The following is a 19,632-nucleotide window of genomic DNA, read 5'->3' on the forward strand; positions in this document are numbered from 1 at the left end:
GGAGGGGGAAAAAGAGGAGGAGGCTGGGTGTGGTGGGGAGGTGGGTGAGGACAGGGAGCAGCAGGACCTGGTGGAGCGTTTCAGTGACAAACTAAAGGCAATCAGACCCCAGGAGAAGGATCCTCCACTCAGCTCTGCCTTAGCCAATCACAACCTAGAGAAGGATCCCCACCTGACGACCTCGGCCAATCAGCACGTTGCAGAGTCCCAGGCCGACGCCCACCTGAGTGAGATCATCACCACCGTTCTGAACACGGGTGGCGGCAGCGACTACAGCCTAAACGACATGTTGCATCACCATGACAACAACGAGAGCCATCCACCTCGGACGCGTTCCCGGCGGCGACAGGAGGCCCTGGCTGCCATGGCGACTTTGCCCGACCAGTCGTCCACCCGGCGCCAGACCGTGCTAATCAAACGGGAGCTGGCCAGGCTGAACCAATCGCTGGGCAGGAGGCTATCGCTAGGGAAGAACAAGAGCCGCAGTGCCACGCCCTTTTCTACCTGCTCCTCACCTGAACCAACCCCTGTTAAAGCAGAGATAGACAGAATCACAGAGGAGGAGGGCGAGACCGGTAGAGTGAAGGAAGGAGTGAAGGAGGAAGAGACCGGTAGAGTGAAGGAGGGAGAGACCGGTAGAGTGAAGGAGGGAGAGACCGGTAGAGTGAAGGAGGGAGAGACCGGTAGAGTGAAGGAGGGAGAGACCGGTAGAGTGAAGGAGGAAGAGACCGGTAGAGTGAAGGAGGGAGAGACCGGTAGAGTGAAGGAGGGAGAGACCGGTAGAGTGAAGGAGGGAGAGACCGGTAGAGTGAAGGAGGGAGAGACCGGTAGAGTGAAGGAGGGAGAGACCGGTAGAGTGAAGGAGGGAGAGACCGGTAGAGTGAAGGAGGGAGAGACCGGTAGAGTGAACGAGGGAGAGAGCGGTAGAGTGAAGGAGGGAGAGACCGGTAGAGTGAAGGAGGGTGCGACGGAGAAGGTGACAGCAGAGGAGGCAGGTCCAGTTAGAGTCACGAAGGATAGAGTCGGCATGAAGGAGGAGATGGAGAATCCCCCAGTCCTCTCCTCTACACAACAGAGTCCCCCGCAGGAGGACCAACACAAACCAGAGAGCTGGAACATCACCTGTCAGGACAGCAGTAGGAGTGACCTCCCTGAGAAGAGGAGAGAGGAGAAGTCACCGGGTAGTACCACCAGCGCCTGTGACCATGGCAGTGGTCTTCCTGAGAGGAGTAGAGAGGAAGAGGAGGAGTCACCAGGTAGTACCAGCAGTGGTCTTCCTGAGAGGAGTAGAGAGGAAGAGGAGGAGTCACCGGGTAGTACCAGCAGTGGTCTTCCTGAGAGGAGTAGAGAGGAAGAGGAGGAGTCACCAGGTAGTACCAGCAGTGGTCTTCCTGAGAGGAGTAGAGAGGAAGAGGAGGAGTCACCAGGTAGTACCAGCAGTGGTCTTCCTGAGAGGAGTAGAGAGGAAGAGGAGGAGTCACCAGGTAGTACCAGCAGCGCCAGTGACCATGGCAGTGGTCTTCCTGAGAGGAGTAGAGAGGAAGAGGAGGAGTCACCAGGTAGTACCAGCAGTGGTCTTCCTGAGAGGAGTAGAGAGGAAGAGGAGGAGTCACCAGGTAGTACCAGCAGTGGTCTTCCTGAGAGGAGTAGAGAGGAAGAGGAGGAGACAGCAGGCAGCAGCAAGGACAGTAGCAGAGTGTCAGCCAGGAATAGCCCTTCCCACCCCTGCAGAACCAGGAGAGGCAGCAAGTCCCAGCCAGGCTGCAGCAGCCAGGTGGTGGTGGGGAGGAGCAGCGAGGCTGGGAGGTCCAGGAGGAGCATCGTCCCTCCCCAGCGGTTCTCCTCCTACGTCACAGAGCCCAGGATGATGTATTCTGCTGCCTGTTTCTCAGAGAGGATCATCTCCGCCCAGAGGACGCCAAAGGATCGGCAACCACTCAATGCCCCCAACACCAATCGCACAGACTCCCCGTCCTCGGCCACAGACACGGCTGAGGGGTTGGGCGAAGCAAGAGAAGAGGAATTACCGCTAGCATCCAGTCCTGAGGATGTCAGTCAGGAGAGGATGGGAGGCAGAGGCTGTAGATCAACAGCAAGAGGTCAGAGTTCAGACCGTGAGTCACAGAGACGAGGTCAGGTGATTCCCGTCACTGCAGCTTCCTCTGAGCAGCAGAGTCCCCTTAAACAGCGCTCCCAGAACAGGGCAGACGTGAGGCTCAGAGCAGCCAAACCTTTTGGGCGCTTACGCTCCTCCCACTCTGCCCAACAGTCCCAACCAGCGAGCCCTCAGACAGCCTCCAGGCCAGAGGTCCCCACAGGGCAGCCTCAGTACATCAGCCCCATCAAGCTGATGTTTGTGTCTGCAGTAGTGGGTGAGGAGGGGGTGAGGTACACCCTGAAGGCGGCTGCACCAGGATCCAGCTGGCATGGACAGGAGACCTTTGACCCCTGTGAGGAGTCATCGTGGGCTGGAAGTCCAGAGAAGTCCCCAGAGAAGACCAGGAGTACCCTCCAGACCAGGAGTCCACCGAAGACCAGGAGTCCCCTCCAGACCAGGAGTCCACCGAAGACCAGGAGTCCCCTCCAGACCAGGAGTCCCCTCCAGACCAGGAGTCCCCTCCAGACCAGGAGTCCACCGAAGACCAGGAGTCCCCTCCAGACCAGGAGTCCACCCCAGACCAGGAGTCCACCGAAGACCAGGATTCCCCTCCAGACCAGGAGTCCACCCCAGACCAGGAGTCCACCCAAGAACACCATATCGTCATCACCAAAGCTGTGTGGAACGACGAGAGGAGGAGAGGGGGGTAGCCCGCCAAAACGGTCTCCTGGGTTCCAGAACGGAGACGGCTCGCCTCCTTTTCGTGAAACCACCCCCACAAAGAGACGTCCGGGACGTCCCAAGAAACTGGGCCCCCAGCTGGAGAAGAGGGCCAAGAGGCCGATTGGCCGCCCGCCCAAGCAAAGGGGTGTAGAGCCGAGCTGTGGCTCCAGGCAGGGTGGTCAGGACCGGTCCAGTGGAGTTCCCTTAGGCTGCAGCACCGGGGAGGAGGGCAACGAGGAGAGAGACCCAGCCAACAGGAACCTGAAGATCACCGTGGTGTACGGACGCTCCCACAGGACCAAGAGGACAGTGTCGGAGGAGGCTGCTTGTCTCCAGGCTACAGAGCAGCTGATGGATCTGAACTTCGTCAGACCGGTGAAGGAGAAGAGGTTCGCTCCCCACGCCAGCAGCAACATTATCAAGTGCCAGAAGCTGCAGTGTACCGCGGCCATGCGTCGTCCAGGGAGACCCGCCAAGGTCAAGATCTCCGGAATCTCCGTTACCGTCACCACCACGTCGCCGGGGAAACGCAAGATCCACATGAACCGGGACACAGCCAGGAAATCTCCGGAGAAGCTCTGTCAGCGGAAAGCCCTCCTTCCTGAACCCCAGCCTTCCAAAGAGCCCAGGAAAATCAGCAGCACGCCAACTAGCGAGGACGCCACTCTGATGCAGATAGAGAGAACGACAGAGTCCAAGGATGGAGCGAGGGAGCGACAGACCCAGACTCCTCCTGTGTTGGCGGTGCGTCACTCTGTGAGGGTGAGGAAGCCTTCAGTGTACCTGCTTCACTCTGTAGCCACCTCCACCTCTAGGTCCCTGAGCCACAGTACCGCCCTGCTGCGCCGATCCAGACAGCTACTGATCAACAGGGCCAGCAGCAAGGGCAGCCATCGCAAGAGGAAGGAGGAGGGAAGAGAGGACACCCCAGGGCAGGAGGAGCTGCTCTCCGGGAGGGAGGAGAGGAGGAGCGAGGGAAGAGGAGGGGTGTTGTGTGAGGACCTGAGCCAGGTAGCAGGGGTTTCGGTAGACTCCATTTTCCCAGCCAGCTCCAGCGAGGCGTTGAGGTGGTGGCCCATCTCCTCCGACCAGGACAGCCTGAACCAAGAGCTGGCTCGCAGGATCCGCCTCATATCCCAAAGCTGGGTCGCTGCCGCTACCACCCACACCACCAGGACGGGGACGATCATGTCCGCCAAGCAGAGACTCGACGACGACTCTTTGTCCTCCTGGAAGCCAGAGGTTGGGTCGGCAGTGCGGCTGCTGTTTGACCGGCGCTGCAGCGTGGAGAGGCTGGCCTCCTGGTTCATGCAGACCACTGAGACTCAGTCTCTGGGCATTGTAAAGAAGACCAGCTCCCGAAACCCCTATGAGCTCCTGCACTACCCCCGGAACACCAGCAGGGAGAGCGTCTTTCCCAGCCCACAAACCATGCGACTACGCAAACACATCAAGAAGTTTGCCAAAGCTGTGCCGAAGAGCCCCGCCCAGCTCCGTCTGGCCCAGGAACGGCTCCGACGTGGAAGAGAGCTGAATGCCAGGCGGCGTCTGTTCACTACCAGGCCGGCGTCTGGCGGGCTGCGTCTCAGAGCTCCTTGGAGGAAGGTCAGGGCCCTCGGGACATACAGAACCACTCTGCTCAGAGTAAGAGAAAAGTTCCTCACCTGGACCCTCAGAGCCAAGCAGCCCAACAGGCTGATCTGGAGGAGAAGCCTGGTGGAGGAAGGCAACTCACCTCACCAGGTCTGGCCTTCTGCCCAGCCCAGGGAAGAGCTCACCAGGTCTCCACATCACCACTGTCTACCTGCCTCCTCAGAGACCAGTCATCCCTGCAGCCCCAACCGGCTGACAGGCCTCACCAAACAGCAGCGTCTCAGCTCTAAAGCCTGGAGTCCAGAGAGACTGAAGGAGTGTTGCGTGTTCCTCAAGAAGATCAACTCCCCCGACACAGAGTCCACCGTTGAGAAGGAGTGGGATGTCTGCACCGTCAATCTAGATGACACATACTGCCCCGACGAGACCAGACAGGAGGAGAGGAGCGGAGAGGACGACAAAGCTGTGAAAACGGAGAGAAGGAAGAGGAGAGTTCCCTGGAACGAGTCTAGTGGCTCGCCGCAGGAGGTGATGGTTCAGGAGCACAACCAGGTCCGAGCCGGGAACAGGAGAGGCAAACAGAAACATTCAGGGAAGGCCACGAGCCAATCACCGACCACGCCGCCAGCAAAAGCCACGAGCCAATCCCCGACTCAGACGCCAGCGAAAGCCACGAGCCAATCCCTGACCCCGCCGCCAGCGAAAGCCGCGAGCCAATCACCGACCCCGCCGCCAGCGGAAGCCGCGAGCCAATCACCGACCCCGCCGCCAGCGGAAGCCACGAGCCAATCACCGACCCCGCCGCCAGCGGAAGCCACGAGCCAATCACCGACCCCGCCGCCAGCGGAAGCCACGAGCCAATCACCGACCCCGCCGCCAGCGGAAGCCACGAGCCAATCACCGACCCCGCCGCCAACGAAAGTCATGAGAAAATCGCGTGGGAGGGGCCTGACCGGGCCGCGGTGGCGTGACTTTATACTGGGTAATGACTTCCTGTTGTTTTAGTTTACATTCTGATAGTCAAGTATAGAAGTCTCCTTATTGCTGTACAGTTATAGATCATTGTTTTATCACAACACATTCTACTCTCCCTCATCTCTGCAGGAACCTGACTGTCCTCCGTCCCGTCTCCACGGCGACTGTGTTGTAACTGTATTGGCGGGACGCTCCTCCCTCCGTCTCCACGGTGACTGCGTGTAAACAACTCGGTGCCTTCAGACTGCCCCTTGGCATTATGTAGCAGAAGGAAAAGTTTAACCAGAAGAAGCTTACCATTGCACTATTTTTTAAACTATTCAGCCCCCCCCCCACACACACACACAGCCTGCTTTTAAAAAACCAAACTGTGTATATGTTTGTACAGAATGTTTTTAAAACTTTGACACACCTTTCTTCTGCCTTGTCTGATACAACTACCAACCCATCAAGTTCTGTTGTAATGAGCCTGGAGGCCTGTTTGGGCGAGTACACATTCAAACACTGCGTCTACAATGGCACCCTATTCCCTATATAGTGCACTACTTTAGACCACAGCCCTATGACACCCTATTCCCTATATATAGGGCACTATTTTAGACCAGAGCCATATAATGTTCAGGTCTAAAGTAGTGCACTATATAGGGAATAGGGTGCCATAGGGCTGTGGTCTAAAGTAGTGCACTATATATATGGAATAGGGTGCCATAGGGTTGTGGTATAAAGTAGTGCACTATATATATGGAATAGGGTGCCATAGGGCTGTGGTATAAAGTAGTGCACTATATAGGGAATAGGGTGCCATAGGGTTGTGGTATAAAGTAGTGCACTATATAGGGAATAGGGTTCCCTTTGGGTCTGATTCTCTCCTCCATGATGTGTGCACTTCCCCTCATGGATTTATAAACATTATAGATGTAAAACATCAGTTTGGGAGGGAGGGAGTTTCACCTTCAGCTTGGGAGGGAGTTTCACCTTCAGCTTGGGAGGGAGGGAGTTTCACCTTCAGCTTGGGAGGGAGGGAGTTTCACCTTCAGCTTGGGAGGGAGGGAGTTTCACCTTCAGCTTGGGAGGGAGGGAGTTTCACCTTCAGCTTGGGAGGGAGGGAGTTTCACCTTCAGCTTGGGAGGGAGGGAGTTTCACCATCAGCTTGGGAGGGAGGGAGGGAGACTCACCTTCACCTTGGGAGGGAGGGAGTTTCACCTTCAGCTTGGGAGGGAGGGAGACTCACCTTCACCTTGGGAGGGAGGGAGTTTCACCTTCAGCTTGGGAGGGAGGGAGTTCCACCTTCAGCTTGGGAGGGAGGGAGTTTCACCTTCAGCTTGGGAGGAAGTTTCACCATCAGCTTGGGAGGGAGGGAGTTTCACCTTCAGCTTGGGAGGGAGTTTCACCTTCAGCTTGGGAGGGAGGGAGTTTCACCATCAGCTTGGGAGGGAGGGAGTTCCACCTTCAGCTTGGGAGGGAGTTTCACCATCAGCTTGGGAGGGAGTTTTACCTTCAGCTTGGGAGGGAGGGAGTTTCACCTTCAGCTTGGGAGGGAGTTTCACCTTCAGCTTGGGAGGGAGGGAGTTTCACCTTCAGCTTGGGAGGGAGGGAGTTTCACCTTCAGCTTGGGAGGGAGGGAGTTTCACCTTCAGCTTGGGAGGGAGGGAGTTTCACCTTCAGCTTGGGAGGGAGTTTCACCTTCAGCTTGGGAGGGAGTTTCACCTTCAGCTTGGGAGGGAGTTTCACCATCAGCTTGGCAGAGAGTTTTCAACATATTACTAACACTAGTCCACGTTAGATCCATGAGGGAGGGACAGTTCAGTGTGGTAGGCAGCAAAACTGAACTAGGTTTTTTTAGTATGCCACGGCAGCCATTTTGGAATGTGTGTCTGCTGCATTAAAGAAGCAATACCACGATCCCCCCCTCCAAAACAACATACCTCACGATCTAATGGCTCAACCAGCAGACTGGAGCTGGACCGACGCGGCCCCGATGACAACATACCCCCCCCATAGTGTCAAACTCATTCCACTGGAGGGGTCGAGTGCCTGCGGGTTTTCGTTCCTGATTGAATTGAATTAAAAAGGTCACTAATTAGTAAGGAACTCCCCCCTCACCTGGTTGTCTAGGTCTTTAATTGAAAGGGGAAAACCAAGCGGACACTAGGGCCCTGCTTGGAATCAGTTTGACCCCCCCTGCCCTATTGAGTGCCCTACCAGAGCCGCTCCGGTCAAGAGTAGTGCACTACATAGAGAACAAGGTGCTATTTGTGACTTCAACCCTACTTACTTCATATCGACTCTGTCCAGAAGCTACGGGCTCATCTCGAAGGACACCGTACCCCCCGACGAAGCACCCGACTCTGGGCCGTTGCGTGGTGAAGAGGACGTGATGCAGGATGTCTTTCACTGCGGCCCGGGAACCGGGATCCGGGAACCACCTTCTAAGTGTGACGTTTTAAAGCTAATGTGATCTCTGCTAACGGGGAACGTTGCCTTTAAGCCCACTGCGGGAACCACCTTCTAGTGTGACGTTTTAAAGCTAATGTGATCTCTGCCTTTAAGCCTTTTGTCTTTTAAACAATGTTGTTGTTGTTGTTGTTGTTGGGCTTTTCTGTCTGTTCTTTGGTTTCTTAGTTTTCACCCAGAGCATTAATGAATTAAACATGTGAATGAAATCAGACCTGCCTGTCGTGTGACCATTATTAACCCTGTACACCACCCCCCCCCAGAGGTTATTAACCCTGTACACCACCCCCCAGAGGTTATTAACCCTGTACACACCCCCCCAGAGGTTATTAACCCTGTACACCCCCTAGAGGTTATTAACCCTGTACACCCCCTAGAGGTTATTAACCCTGTACACCCCCAGAGGTTATTAACCCTGTACACCCCCCAGAGGTTATTAACCCTGTACACCCCCCCAGAGGTTATTAACCCTGTACACCACCCCCCCAGAGGTTATTAACCCTGTACACCCCCCCAGAGGTTATTAACCCTGTACACCACCCCCCCAGAGGTTATTAACCCTGTACACACCCCCCAGAGGTTATTAACCCTGTACCCCCCCCCAGAGGTTATTAACCCTGTACCCCCCAGAGGTTATTAACCCTGTACCCCCCCCCCAGAAGTTATTAACCCTGTACACCCCACTACCCCCCCCCCCAGAGGTTATTAACCCTGTACACCCCACTACCCCCCCAGAGGTTATTAACCCTGTACCCCCCCAGAGGTTATTAACCCCGTACACCCCACTACCCCCCCAGAGGTTAACCCTGTACACCCCACTACCCCCCAGAGGTTATTAACCCTGTACACCCCACTACCCCCAGAGGTTATTAACCCTGTACACCCCACTACCCCCCAGAGGTTATTAACCCTGTACACCCCACTACCCCCAGAGGTTATTAACCCTGTATCCCCCCCAGAGGTTATTAACCCTGTACCCCCCAGAGGTTATTAACCCTGTACACCCCACTACCCCCCAGAGGTTATTAACCCTGTACACCCCACTACCCCCAGAGGCTATTAACCCTGTACACCCCACTACCCCCCAGAGGTTATTAACCCTGTACCCCCCCCCAGAGGTTATTAACCCCGTACACCCCACTACCCCCCCCCCCAGAGGTTAACCCTGTACACCCCACTACCCCCCAGAGGTTATTAACCCTGTACACCCCACTACCCCCCAGAGGTTATTAACCCTGTACACCCCACTACCCCCCCAGAGGTTATTAACCCTGTACACCCCCAGAGGTTATTAACCCTGTACACCCCACTACCCCCAGAGGTTATTAACCCTGTACACCCCACTACCCCCCCCCAGGTTATTAACCCTGTACCCCCCAGAGGTTATTAACCCTGTACCCCCCATGATGAGATCCCCCCAGAGGTTATTAACCCCATCACCTCATGTTTCACCATGATAATGAATGATGAGATCCTGAGGCCCATTGTGGTGCCATTCATCCTCCTCCATCACCTCATGTTTCAGCATGATAATGGCCCCATGTCACTGGATCTGAACACAGTTCTTGGAAGCTGAAAACATCCCAGTTCTTCCAGTCTGCATACTGACCAGACATGTCACCCATAGAGCATGTTTGGGATGCTCTGGATCGATGTGTACGACAACGTGTTCCAGTTCCTCCATACTGACCAGACATGTCACCCATAGAGCATGTTTGGGATGCTCTGGATCGATGTGTACGACAGCGTGTTCCAGTTCCTCCATACTCACCAGACATGTCACCCATAGAGCATGTTTGGGATGCTCTGGATCGATGTGTACGACAGCGTGTTCCAGTTCCTCCATACTCACCAGACATGTCACCCATAGAGCATGTTTGGGATGCTCTGGATCGATGTGTACGACAATGTGTTCCAGTTCCTCCATACTTACCAAACATGTCACCCATAGAGCATGTTTGGGATGCTCTGGATCGATGTGTACGACAACGTGTTCCAGTTCCTCCATACTTACCAAACATGTCACCCATAGAGCATGCTTGGGATGCTCTGGATCGTTGTGTACGACAACGTGTTCCAGTTCCTCCATACTGACCAAACATGTCACCCATAGAGCATGCTTGGGATGCTCTGGATCGTTGTGTACGACAACGTGTTCCAGTTCCTCCATACTGACCAAACATGTCACCCATAGAGCATGTTTGGGATGCTCTGGATCGACGTGTACGACAGCGTGTTCCAGGTCCTGCCAATATACAGCCACTTTCAACAGCCATTGAGAGGAGTGGGACAACATTCCACAGGCCACAATCAACAGCCTGATCAACTCTGTGAAGGACATGGGTCTCGCTGCATGAGGCAAATGGTGGACACACCAGATACGGACTGGTTTTCTGATCCACACCAGATACTGACTGGTTTTCTGATCCACACCAGATACTGACTGGTTTTCTGATCCACACCAGATACTGACTGGTTCTGATCCACACCAGATACTGACTGGTTCTGATCCACACCAGATACTGACTGGTTCTGATCCACGCCAGATACTGACTGGTTTTCTGATCCACGCCAGATACTGACTGGTTTTCTGATCCACGCCAGATACTGACTGGTTTTCTGATCCACGCCAGATACTGACTGGTTTTCTGATCCACGCCAGATACTGACTGGTTTTCTGATCCACGCCAGATACTGACTGGTTTTCTGATCCACACCAGATACTGACTGGTTTTCTGATCCACACCAGATACTGACTGGTTTTCTGATCCACACCAGATACTGACTGGTTTTCTGATCCACACCAGATACTGACTGATTTTCTGATCCACACCAGATACTGACTGGTGTTCTGATCCACACCAGATACTGACTGGTTTTCTGATCCACACCAGATACTGACTGGTTTTCTGATCCACACCAGATACTGACTGGTTCTGATCCACACCAGATACTGACTGGTTCTGATGACTGACTGGTTTTCTGATCCACACCAGATACTGACTGGTTTTCTGATCCACACCAGATACTGACTGGTTTTCTGATCCACGCCAGATACTGACTGGTTTTCTGATCCACGCCAGATACTGACTGGTTTTCTGATCCACACCAGATACTGACTGGTTTTCTGATCCACACCAGATACTGACTGGTTCTGATCCACACCAGATACTGACTGGTTCTGATCCACACCAGATACTGACTGGTTCTGATCCACACCAGATACTGACTGGTTCTGATCCACACCAGATACTGACTGGTTTTCTGATCCACACCAGATACTGACTGGTTTTCTGATCCACACCAGATACTGACTGGTTTTCTGATCCACACCAGATACTGACTGGTTTTCTGATCCACACCAGATACTGACTGGTTTTCTGATCCACACCAGATACTGACTGGTTCTGATCCACACCAGATACTGACTGGTTCTGATCCACACCAGATACTGACTGGTTCTGATCCACACCAGATACTGACTGGTTCTGATCCACGCCAGATACTGACTGGTTCTGATCCACACCAGATACTGACTGGTTCTGATCCACACCAGATACTGACTGGTTCTGATCCACGCCCCTACCTTACTTAAGGTATCTGTGACCAAAGAATTCATATCTGAAATCCATAGATAACTGACCTAATGAATATGTTTTTTAAATTGACTGATACGAACCGTAACTCAATCTTTGAAATTCTTTCATGTTGCGTTTACATTTGTTCAGCGTAGATCATCAGATAACTATTTCATACGATGTGATTGGCTGAGATGTAAGATCTGGCAAAAAATGGACCAATGTGTTGCGGTCAGTGATAATGACCATCTCAGTACTGTACCACACCCCGTTCAGTCCCCCCCCTCACACACCGTGACACCTGCAACGCTCCCACAGAACACACAGAGCTCAATGGGACTACCTGGAGGGAGATACAGACCTCATTAACAGAGGGATATAGAGCTCAATAGGACTTCCTGGAGGGATACAGAGCTCAATGGGACTTCCTGGAGGGATACAGAGTACTCCTGACCTCAATGGGACTTCCTGGAGGGAGACAGAGCTCAATGGGACTACCTGGAGGGAGACAGAGCTCAATGGGAACCTGGGACTGGGACTACCTGGAGGGGAGACAGAGCTCAATGGGACTACCTGGAGGAGACAGAGCTCAATGGGACTACCTGGAGGGAGACAGAGTGGAGGGAGACAGAGCTCAATGGGACTACCTGGAGGGAGACAGAGCTCAATGGGACTACCTGGAGGGAGACAGAGCTCAATGGGACTACCTGGAGGGAGACAGAGCTCAATGGGACTACCTGGAGGGAGACAGAGCTCAATGGGACTACCTGGAGGAACACAGAGCTCAATAACAAAGGGATAATTACAGCAGAGAGACACAACAGGAAGCAGGAAGTTTAATAGTTTATTTAATCGAATAAAATCACATTTTTCATTCAGGTTGATGATAGGAATTCCTTCCGTCTCTAAACCTGTTAATCTACATGTCCACTACTCTGATACATTACTGATTCCACTAGGCATCCTGACCTCTCTACCCTATCTGACGTGGGACTCTACGAGGTGTTGGCCTCCTGGTTGATGAGGGCACTGAGGTCCAGTCTGGTTTTGTCCAAAGCTGCCGTCTTGGCCCGGCGGGACGAACGGGGTACCGGCACCGAGTCTGGAACATTCTCCCCATCACTATGGAGGGAGAAGGAGAGGAAGAGGGGGAGGGAGACAGATGGAGAGGAAGGAGAGGAGGAGGGGGACAGACAGGGGAAGGAGACAGATGGAGAGGAGGGGAGAGGGACATGGAGAGGAGAAGGACATGGAGAGGAGAAGGGAGGCAGATGGAGAGGAGGAGGGGAGAGGGACATGGAGAGGAGAAGGGAGGCAGATGGAGAGGAGGAGGGGGGGACATGGAGAAGAGAAGGGACATGGAGAGGAGAGAGGGAGGGACATGGAGAGGAGGAGGGGCAGGGAGACAGATGGAGAGGAGGGGGAGGGAGAGAGATGGAGAGGAAGGAGAGGAGGGGCAGGGAGACAGACGGGGAAGGAGACAGATGGAGAGGAAGAGGGGGGAGAGGGAGACGGAGAGGAGAAGGGAGGCAGATGGAGAGGAGGAGGAGGGAGACGGACAGAGAGGAGGAGGGAGAAATTAAAGGTGATATACAGAACGAATCCATTTCAACATTCAGGGACGATTAACTTCTCCTCCCCTCCTCTCACCTCTCCTCGGAGGACTCTGCCGATCTGCTGGACTTCTTGGCTTTTTTGACTGTGGAGGGTTTCCTCTGACCTACACACACACACACACACACACACACACACACACACACACACACACACACACACACACACACACACACACACACACACACACACACACACACACACACACACACACACACACACACACACACACACACACACACACACACACACGATCAACTGTTAGTGGTGCTCAACCGTGTCAGAGGTTAGCAGGAAGTGTGTAAGACTGAGTGATACCTCTCCTGGGCCTCTTGGCAGACTGGTCCAGGTCCTGGTCGGCAGCCTCTGTAGAGATGAAGACTTAGGAGTTACACCTCTCTCTCTCCATGTCATCTGATTCAGTCTAACAGTAACATGACCCACTACCCTCAGTAGTAGTCTCTCCTCTCTCTACCCTCAGTAGTAGTCTCTCCTCTCTATCCTCAGTAGTAGTCTCTCCTCTCTCTATCCTCAGTAGTAGTCTCTCCTCTCTCTACCCTCAGTAGTAGTCTCTCCTCTCTCTACCCTCAGTAGTAGACTCTCCTCTCTCTCTACCCTCAGTAGTAGTCTCCTCTCTCTCTACCCTCAGTAGTAGTCTCTCCTCTCTCTACCCTCAGTAGTAGTCTCTCCTCTCTCTACCCTCAGTAGTAGTCTCTCCTCTCTCTACCCTCAGTAGTAGTCTCTCCTCTCTCTACCCTCAGTAGTAGTCTCCTCTCTCTCTACCCTCAGTAGTAGTCTCCTCTCTCTCTACCCTCAGTAGTAGTCTCCTCTCTCTCTACCCTCAGTAGTAGTCTCCTCTCTCTCTACCCTCAGTAGTAGTCTCCTCTCTCTCTACCCTCAGTAGTAGTCTCCTCTCTCTACCCTCAGTAGTAGTCTCTCTCTCTCTACCCTCAGTAGTAGTCTCCTCTCTCTCTCTACCCTCAGTAGTAGTCTCTCTCTCTCTACCCTCAGTAGTAGTCTCCCTCTCTCTCTACCCTCAGTAGTAGTCTCCTCTCTCTCTACCCTCAGTAGTAGTCTCCTCTCTCTCTACCCTCAGTAGTAGTCTCCTCTCTCTCTACCCTCAGTAGTAGTCTCTCTCTCTACCCTCAGTAGTAGTCTCCTCTCTCTACCCTCAGTAGTAGTCTCCTCTCTCTCTACCCTCAGTAGTAGTCTCCCTCTCTCTCTACCCTCAGTAGTAGTATCCTCTCTCTCTACCCTCAGTAGTAGTCTCTCTCTCTCTACCCTCAGTAGTAGTCTCCTCTCTCTACCCTCAGTAGTCTCTCTCTCTCTACCCTCAGTAGTAGTCTCCCTCTCTCTACCCTCAGTAGTAGTCTCCTCTCTCTCTCTCAGTAGTAGTCTCCTCTCTCTCTCTACCCTCAGTAGTAGTCTCTCTCTCTCTACCCTCAGTAGTCTCTCTCTCTCTACCCTCAGTAGTAGTCTCCCTCTCTCTACCCTCAGTAGTCTCTCTCTCTACCCTCAGTAGTAGTCTCCTCTCTCTACCCTCAGTAGTAGTCCTCTCTCTCTACCCTCAGTAGTAGTCTCCTCTCTCTACCCTCAGTAGTAGTCTCCTCTCTCTACCCTCAGTAGTAGTCTCCTCTCTCTCTCTACCCTCAGTAGTAGTCTCTCCTCTCTCTACCCTCAGTAGTCTCCTCTCTCTCTACCCTCAGTAGTAGTCTCCTCTCTCTCTACCCTCAGTAGTAGTCTCCTCTCTCTACCCTCAGTAGTCTCTCTACCCTCAGTAGTAGTCTCCTCTCTCTCTACCCTCAGTAGTAGTCTCCTCTCTCAGTCAGTAGTAGTCTCCTCTCTCTCTCTACCCTCAGTAGTAGTCTCCTCTCTCTACCCTCAGTAGTAGTCTCCTCTCTCTCTCTACCCTCAGTAGTAGTCTCCTCTCTCTCTCTACCCTCAGTAGTAGTCTCCTCTCTCTCTACCCTCAGTAGTAGTCTCCTCTCTCTCTACCCTCAGTAGTAGTCTCCTCTCTCTCTACCCTCAGTAGTAGTCTCCTCTCTCTACCCTCAGTAGTAGTCTCCTCTCTCTCTACCCTCAGTAGTAGTCTCTCTCTCTCTCTACCCTCAGTAGTAGTCTCCTCTCTCTCTACCCTCAGTAGTAGTCTCCTCTCTCTCTCTACCCTCAGTAGTAGTCTCCTCTCTCTCTCTACCCTCAGTAGTAGTCTCCTCTCTCTCTACCCTCAGTAGTAGTCTCCTCTCTCTCTACCCTCAGTAGTAGTCTCCTCTCTCTCTACCCTCAGTAGTAGTCTCTCTCTCTCTCTACCCTCAGTAGTAGTCTCCTCTCTCTCTCTACCCTCAGTAGTAGTCTCCCTCTCTCTGCCCTCAGTAGTAGTCTCTCTCTCTCTACCCTCAGTAGTAGTCTCCTCTCTCTCTCTACCCTCAGTAGTAGTCTCCTCTCTCTCTCTACCCTCAGTAGTAGTCTCCTCTCTCTCTCTACCCTCAGTAGTAGTCTCCTCTCTCTCTCTACCCTCAGTAGTAGTCTCCTCTCTTTACCCTCTCTCTACTCCTCAGTAGTAGTCTCTCCTCTCTACCCTCAGTAGTAGTCTCTCTCTCTCTACCCTCAGTAGTAGTCTCCTCTCTCTCTCTCTACCCTCAGTAGTAGTCTCCTCTCTCTCTCTACCCTCAGTAGTAGTCTCCTCTCTCTCTACCCTCAGTAGTAGTCTCCTCTCTCTCTACCCTCAGTAGTAGTCTCCTCTCTCTTTACCCTCAGTGTTGACATCTACAGGCTGTAGTGTCGTAGTGCTGAGATCTGGTTGGTTGTTGGAGTTCTGCAGTTGTCCAATCAGCTTCTCCACAGCACGCAGAGCGATACGATCCTTCACCTCCTACACAGACATGAGTTAGTTTGGTGTCACCAGGTGTTGTGTTGTACCAGGGTCACCAGGTGTTGTAACAGGGTCACCAGGTGTTGTAACAGGGTCACCAGGTGTTGTAACAGGGTCACCAGGTGTTGTAACAGGGTCACCAGGTGTTGTACCAGGGTCACCAGGTGTTGTAACAGGGTCACCAGGTGTTGTGTTGTAACAGGGTCACCAGGTGTTGTAACTGGGTCACCAGGTGTTGTAACAGGGTCACCAGGTGTTGTAACAGGGTCACCAGGTGTTGTAACAGGGTCACCAGGTGTTGTTGTCAGTACTGTACCTGTGTAACTTGTTGTAACAGGGTCACCAGGTGTTGTAACAGGGTCACCAGGTGTTGTAACAGGGTCACCAGGTGTTGTAACAGGGTCACCAGGTGTTGTAACAGGGTCACCAGGTGTTGTAACAGGGTCACCAGGTGTTGTAACAGGGTCACCAGGTGTTGTACCAGGGTCACCAGGTGTTGTGTTGTAACAGGGTCACCAGGTGTTGTAACAGGGTCACCAGGTGTTGTAACAGGGTCACCAGGTGTTGTAACAGGGTCACCAGGTGTTGTGTTGTAACAGGGTCACCAGGTGTTGTAACAGGGTCACCAGGTGTTGTTGTCAGTACTGTACCTGTGTAACTTGTTGTAACAGGGTCACCAGGTGTTGTAACAGGGTCACCAGGTGTTGTAACAGGGTCACCAGGTGTTGTAACAGGGTCACCAGGTGTTGTAACAGGGTCACCAGGTGTTGTAACAGGGTCACCAGGTGTTGTACCAGGGTCACCAGGTGTTGTGTTGTAACAGGGTCACCAGGTGTTGTAACAGGGTCACCAGGTGTTGTAACAGGGTCACCAGGTGTTGTAACAGGGTCACCAGGTGTTGTAACAGGGTCAGCAGGTGTTGTGTTGTAACAGGGTCACCAGGTGTTGTACCAGGGTCACCAGGTGTTGTGTTGTAACAGGGTCACCAGGTGTTGTAACAGGGTCACCAGGTGTTGTAACAGGGTCACCAGGTGTTGTAACAGGGTCACCAGGTGTTGTGTTGTAACAGGGTCACCAGGTGTTGTGTTGTAACAGGGTCACCAGGTGTTGTAACAGGGTCACCAGGTGTTGTAACAGGGTCACCAGGTGTTGTAACAGGGTCACCAGGTGTTGTAACAGGGTCACCAGGTGTTGTAACAGGGTCACCAGGTGTTGTAACAGGGTCACCAGGTGTTGTAACAGGGTCACCAGGTGTTGTTGTCAGTACTGTACCTGTGTAACTTGTTGTAACAGGGTCACCAGGTGTTGTAACAGGGTCACCAGGTGTTGTACCAGGGTCACCAGGTGTTGTAACAGGGTCACCAGGTGTTGTGTTGTAACAGGGTCACCAGGTGTTGTGTTGTAACAGGGTCACCAGGTGTTGTAACAGGGTCACCAGGTGTTGTGTTGTAACAGGGTCACCAGGTGTTGTAACAGGGTCACCAGGTGTGGTGTTGTAACAGGGTCACCAGGTGTTGTACCAGGGTCACCAGGTGTTGTACCAGGGTCACCAGGTGTTGTAACAGGGTCACCAGGTGTGGTGTTGTAACAGGGTCACCAGGTGTTGTAACAGGGTCACCAGGTGTTGTAACAGGGTCACCAGGTGTTGTAACAGGGTCACCAGGTGTTGTAACAGGGTCACCAGGTGTTGTAACAGGGTCACCAGGTGTTGTACCAGGGTCACCAGGTGTTGTAACAGGGTCACCAGGTGTTGTAACAGGGTCACCAGGTGTTGTAACAGGGTCACCAGGTGTTGTAACAGGGTCACCAGGTGTTGTTGTCAGTACTGTACCTGTGTAACTTGTTGTAACAGGGTCACCAGGTGTTGTAACAGGGTCACCAGGTGTTGTAACAGGGTCACCAGGTGTTGTAACAGGGTCACCAGGTTTTGTAACAGGGTCACCAGGTGTTGTACCAGGGTCACCAGGTGTTGTAACAGGGTCACCAGGTGTTGTAACAGGGTCACCAGGTGTTGTAACAGGGTCACCAGGTGTTGTAACAGGGTCACCAGGTGTTGTGTTGTAACAGGGTCACCAGGTGTTGTAACAGGGTCACCAGGTGCTGTAACAGGGTCACCAGGTGTTGTAACAGGGTCACCAGGTGTGGTGTTGTAACAGGGTCACCAGGTGTTGTAACAGGTTCACCAGGTGTTGTAACAGGGTCACCAGGTGGTGTAACAGGGTCACCAGGTGTTGTAACAGGGTCACCAGGTGTTGTAACAGGGTCACCAGGTGTTGTAACAGGGTCACCAGGTGTTGTAACAGGGTCACCAGGTGTTGTAACAGGGTCACCAGGTGTTGTAACAGGGTCACCAGGTGTTGTAACAGGGTCACCAGGTGTTGTAACAGGGTCACCAGGTGTTGTAACAGGGTCACCAGGTGTTGTAACAGGGTCACCAGGTGTTGTAACAGGGTCACCAGGTGTTGTAACAGGGTCACCAGGTGTTGTAACAGGGTCACCAGGTGTTGTAACAGGGTCACCAGGTGTTGTAACAGGGTCACCAGGTGTTGTAACAGGGTCACCAGGTGTTGTAACAGGGTCACCAGGTGTTGTAACAGGGTCACCAGGTGTTGTAACAGGGTCACCAGGTGTTGTAACAGGGTCACCAGGTGTTGTAACAGGGTCACCAGGTGTTGTAACAGGGTCACCAGGTGTTGTGTTGTAACAGGGTCACCAGGTGTTGTAACAGGGTCACCAGGTGTTGTAACAGAGTCACCAGGTGTTGTTGTCAGTACTGTACCTGTGTAACTTGTTGTAACAGGGTCACCAGGTGTTGTAACAGGGTCACCAGGTGTTGTCAGTACTGTACCTGTGTAACTTGTTGTAACAGGGTCACCAGGTGTTGTAACAGGGTCACCAGGTGTTGTTGTCAGTACTGTACCTGTGTAACTTGTTGTAACAGGGTCACCAGGTGTTGTAACAGGGTCACCAGGTGTTGTAACAGGGTCACCAGGTGTTGTAACAGGGTCACCAGGTGTGGTGTTGTACCAGGGTCACCAGGTGTTGTAACAGGGTCACCAGGTGTTGTACCAGGGTCACCAGGTGTTGTAACAGGGTCACCAGGTGTTGTAACAGGGTCACCAGGTGTTGTAACAGGGTCACCAGGTGTTGTAACAGGGTCACCAGGTGTTGTAACAGGGTCACCAGGTGTTGTAACAGGGTCACCAGGTGTTGTAACAGGGTCACCAGGTGTTGTAACAGGGTCACCAGGTGTTGTGTTGTAACAGGGTCACCAGGTGTTGTAACAGGGTCACCAGGTGTTGTAACTGGGTCACCAGGTGGTGTTGTCAGTACTGTACCTGTGTAACTTGTTGTAACAGGGTCACCAGGTCTCTAGTTGTGTTGCCATCAGCACTGAGCTCCAGACTGTTCAGGACTTTGGTAACAGGGGACTTCGGGAGCTGACGGGTCCTTCAGCATCTCACCACACAGGGTCACTGCCAGGTGGTCATGTAACACACCTCCTGAGCACACACACACACACACACACACACACACACACACACACACACACACACACACACACACACACACACACACACACACACACACACACACACACACACACACACACACACACACACGTTTAGCCTCCAGACACTTCAGACAGAGTGATGAGACCAGTAATTAATGTATTGTGATTCTACATGTATTGTGATTCTACGTGTATTGTGATTCTACGTGTATTG

General features: G+C 53.0%; 1 protein-coding gene and 1 pseudogene across 1 annotated transcript; one reads left to right on the forward strand and one right to left on the reverse strand.

Annotated features, from left to right (window-relative positions):
- The first annotated feature begins 819 nt into the window (after window positions 1–819).
- LOC124018056 (serine/arginine repetitive matrix protein 2-like) lies at window positions 820–5,990 on the forward strand. Its single transcript, XM_046333320.1, has 2 exons — window positions 820–5,396; window positions 5,519–5,990. Exons 1-2 carry the CDS (start codon window positions 1,028–1,030, stop codon window positions 5,524–5,526), a joined length of 4,377 nt encoding a protein of 1,458 aa, XP_046189276.1. The 5' UTR covers window positions 820–1,027; the 3' UTR covers window positions 5,527–5,990.
- Window positions 5,991–12,251: 6,261 nt separating this feature from the next.
- The window catches only part of LOC124018069, a 118,053-nt pseudogene continuing 110,672 nt past the window's right edge, over window positions 12,252–19,632 (reverse strand).

The sequence above is a fragment of the Oncorhynchus gorbuscha genome, unplaced genomic scaffold, assembly GCF_021184085.1.
Source record: "Oncorhynchus gorbuscha isolate QuinsamMale2020 ecotype Even-year unplaced genomic scaffold, OgorEven_v1.0 Un_scaffold_387, whole genome shotgun sequence".
NCBI lineage: Eukaryota > Metazoa > Chordata > Actinopteri > Salmoniformes > Salmonidae > Oncorhynchus > Oncorhynchus gorbuscha.

Coding starts and splice junctions, on each gene's coding strand:
- LOC124018056 (XM_046333320.1), top strand. CDS start 1,028: ATGAAGGAGGAGATGGAGAATCCCCCAGTCCTCTCCTCTACACAACAG.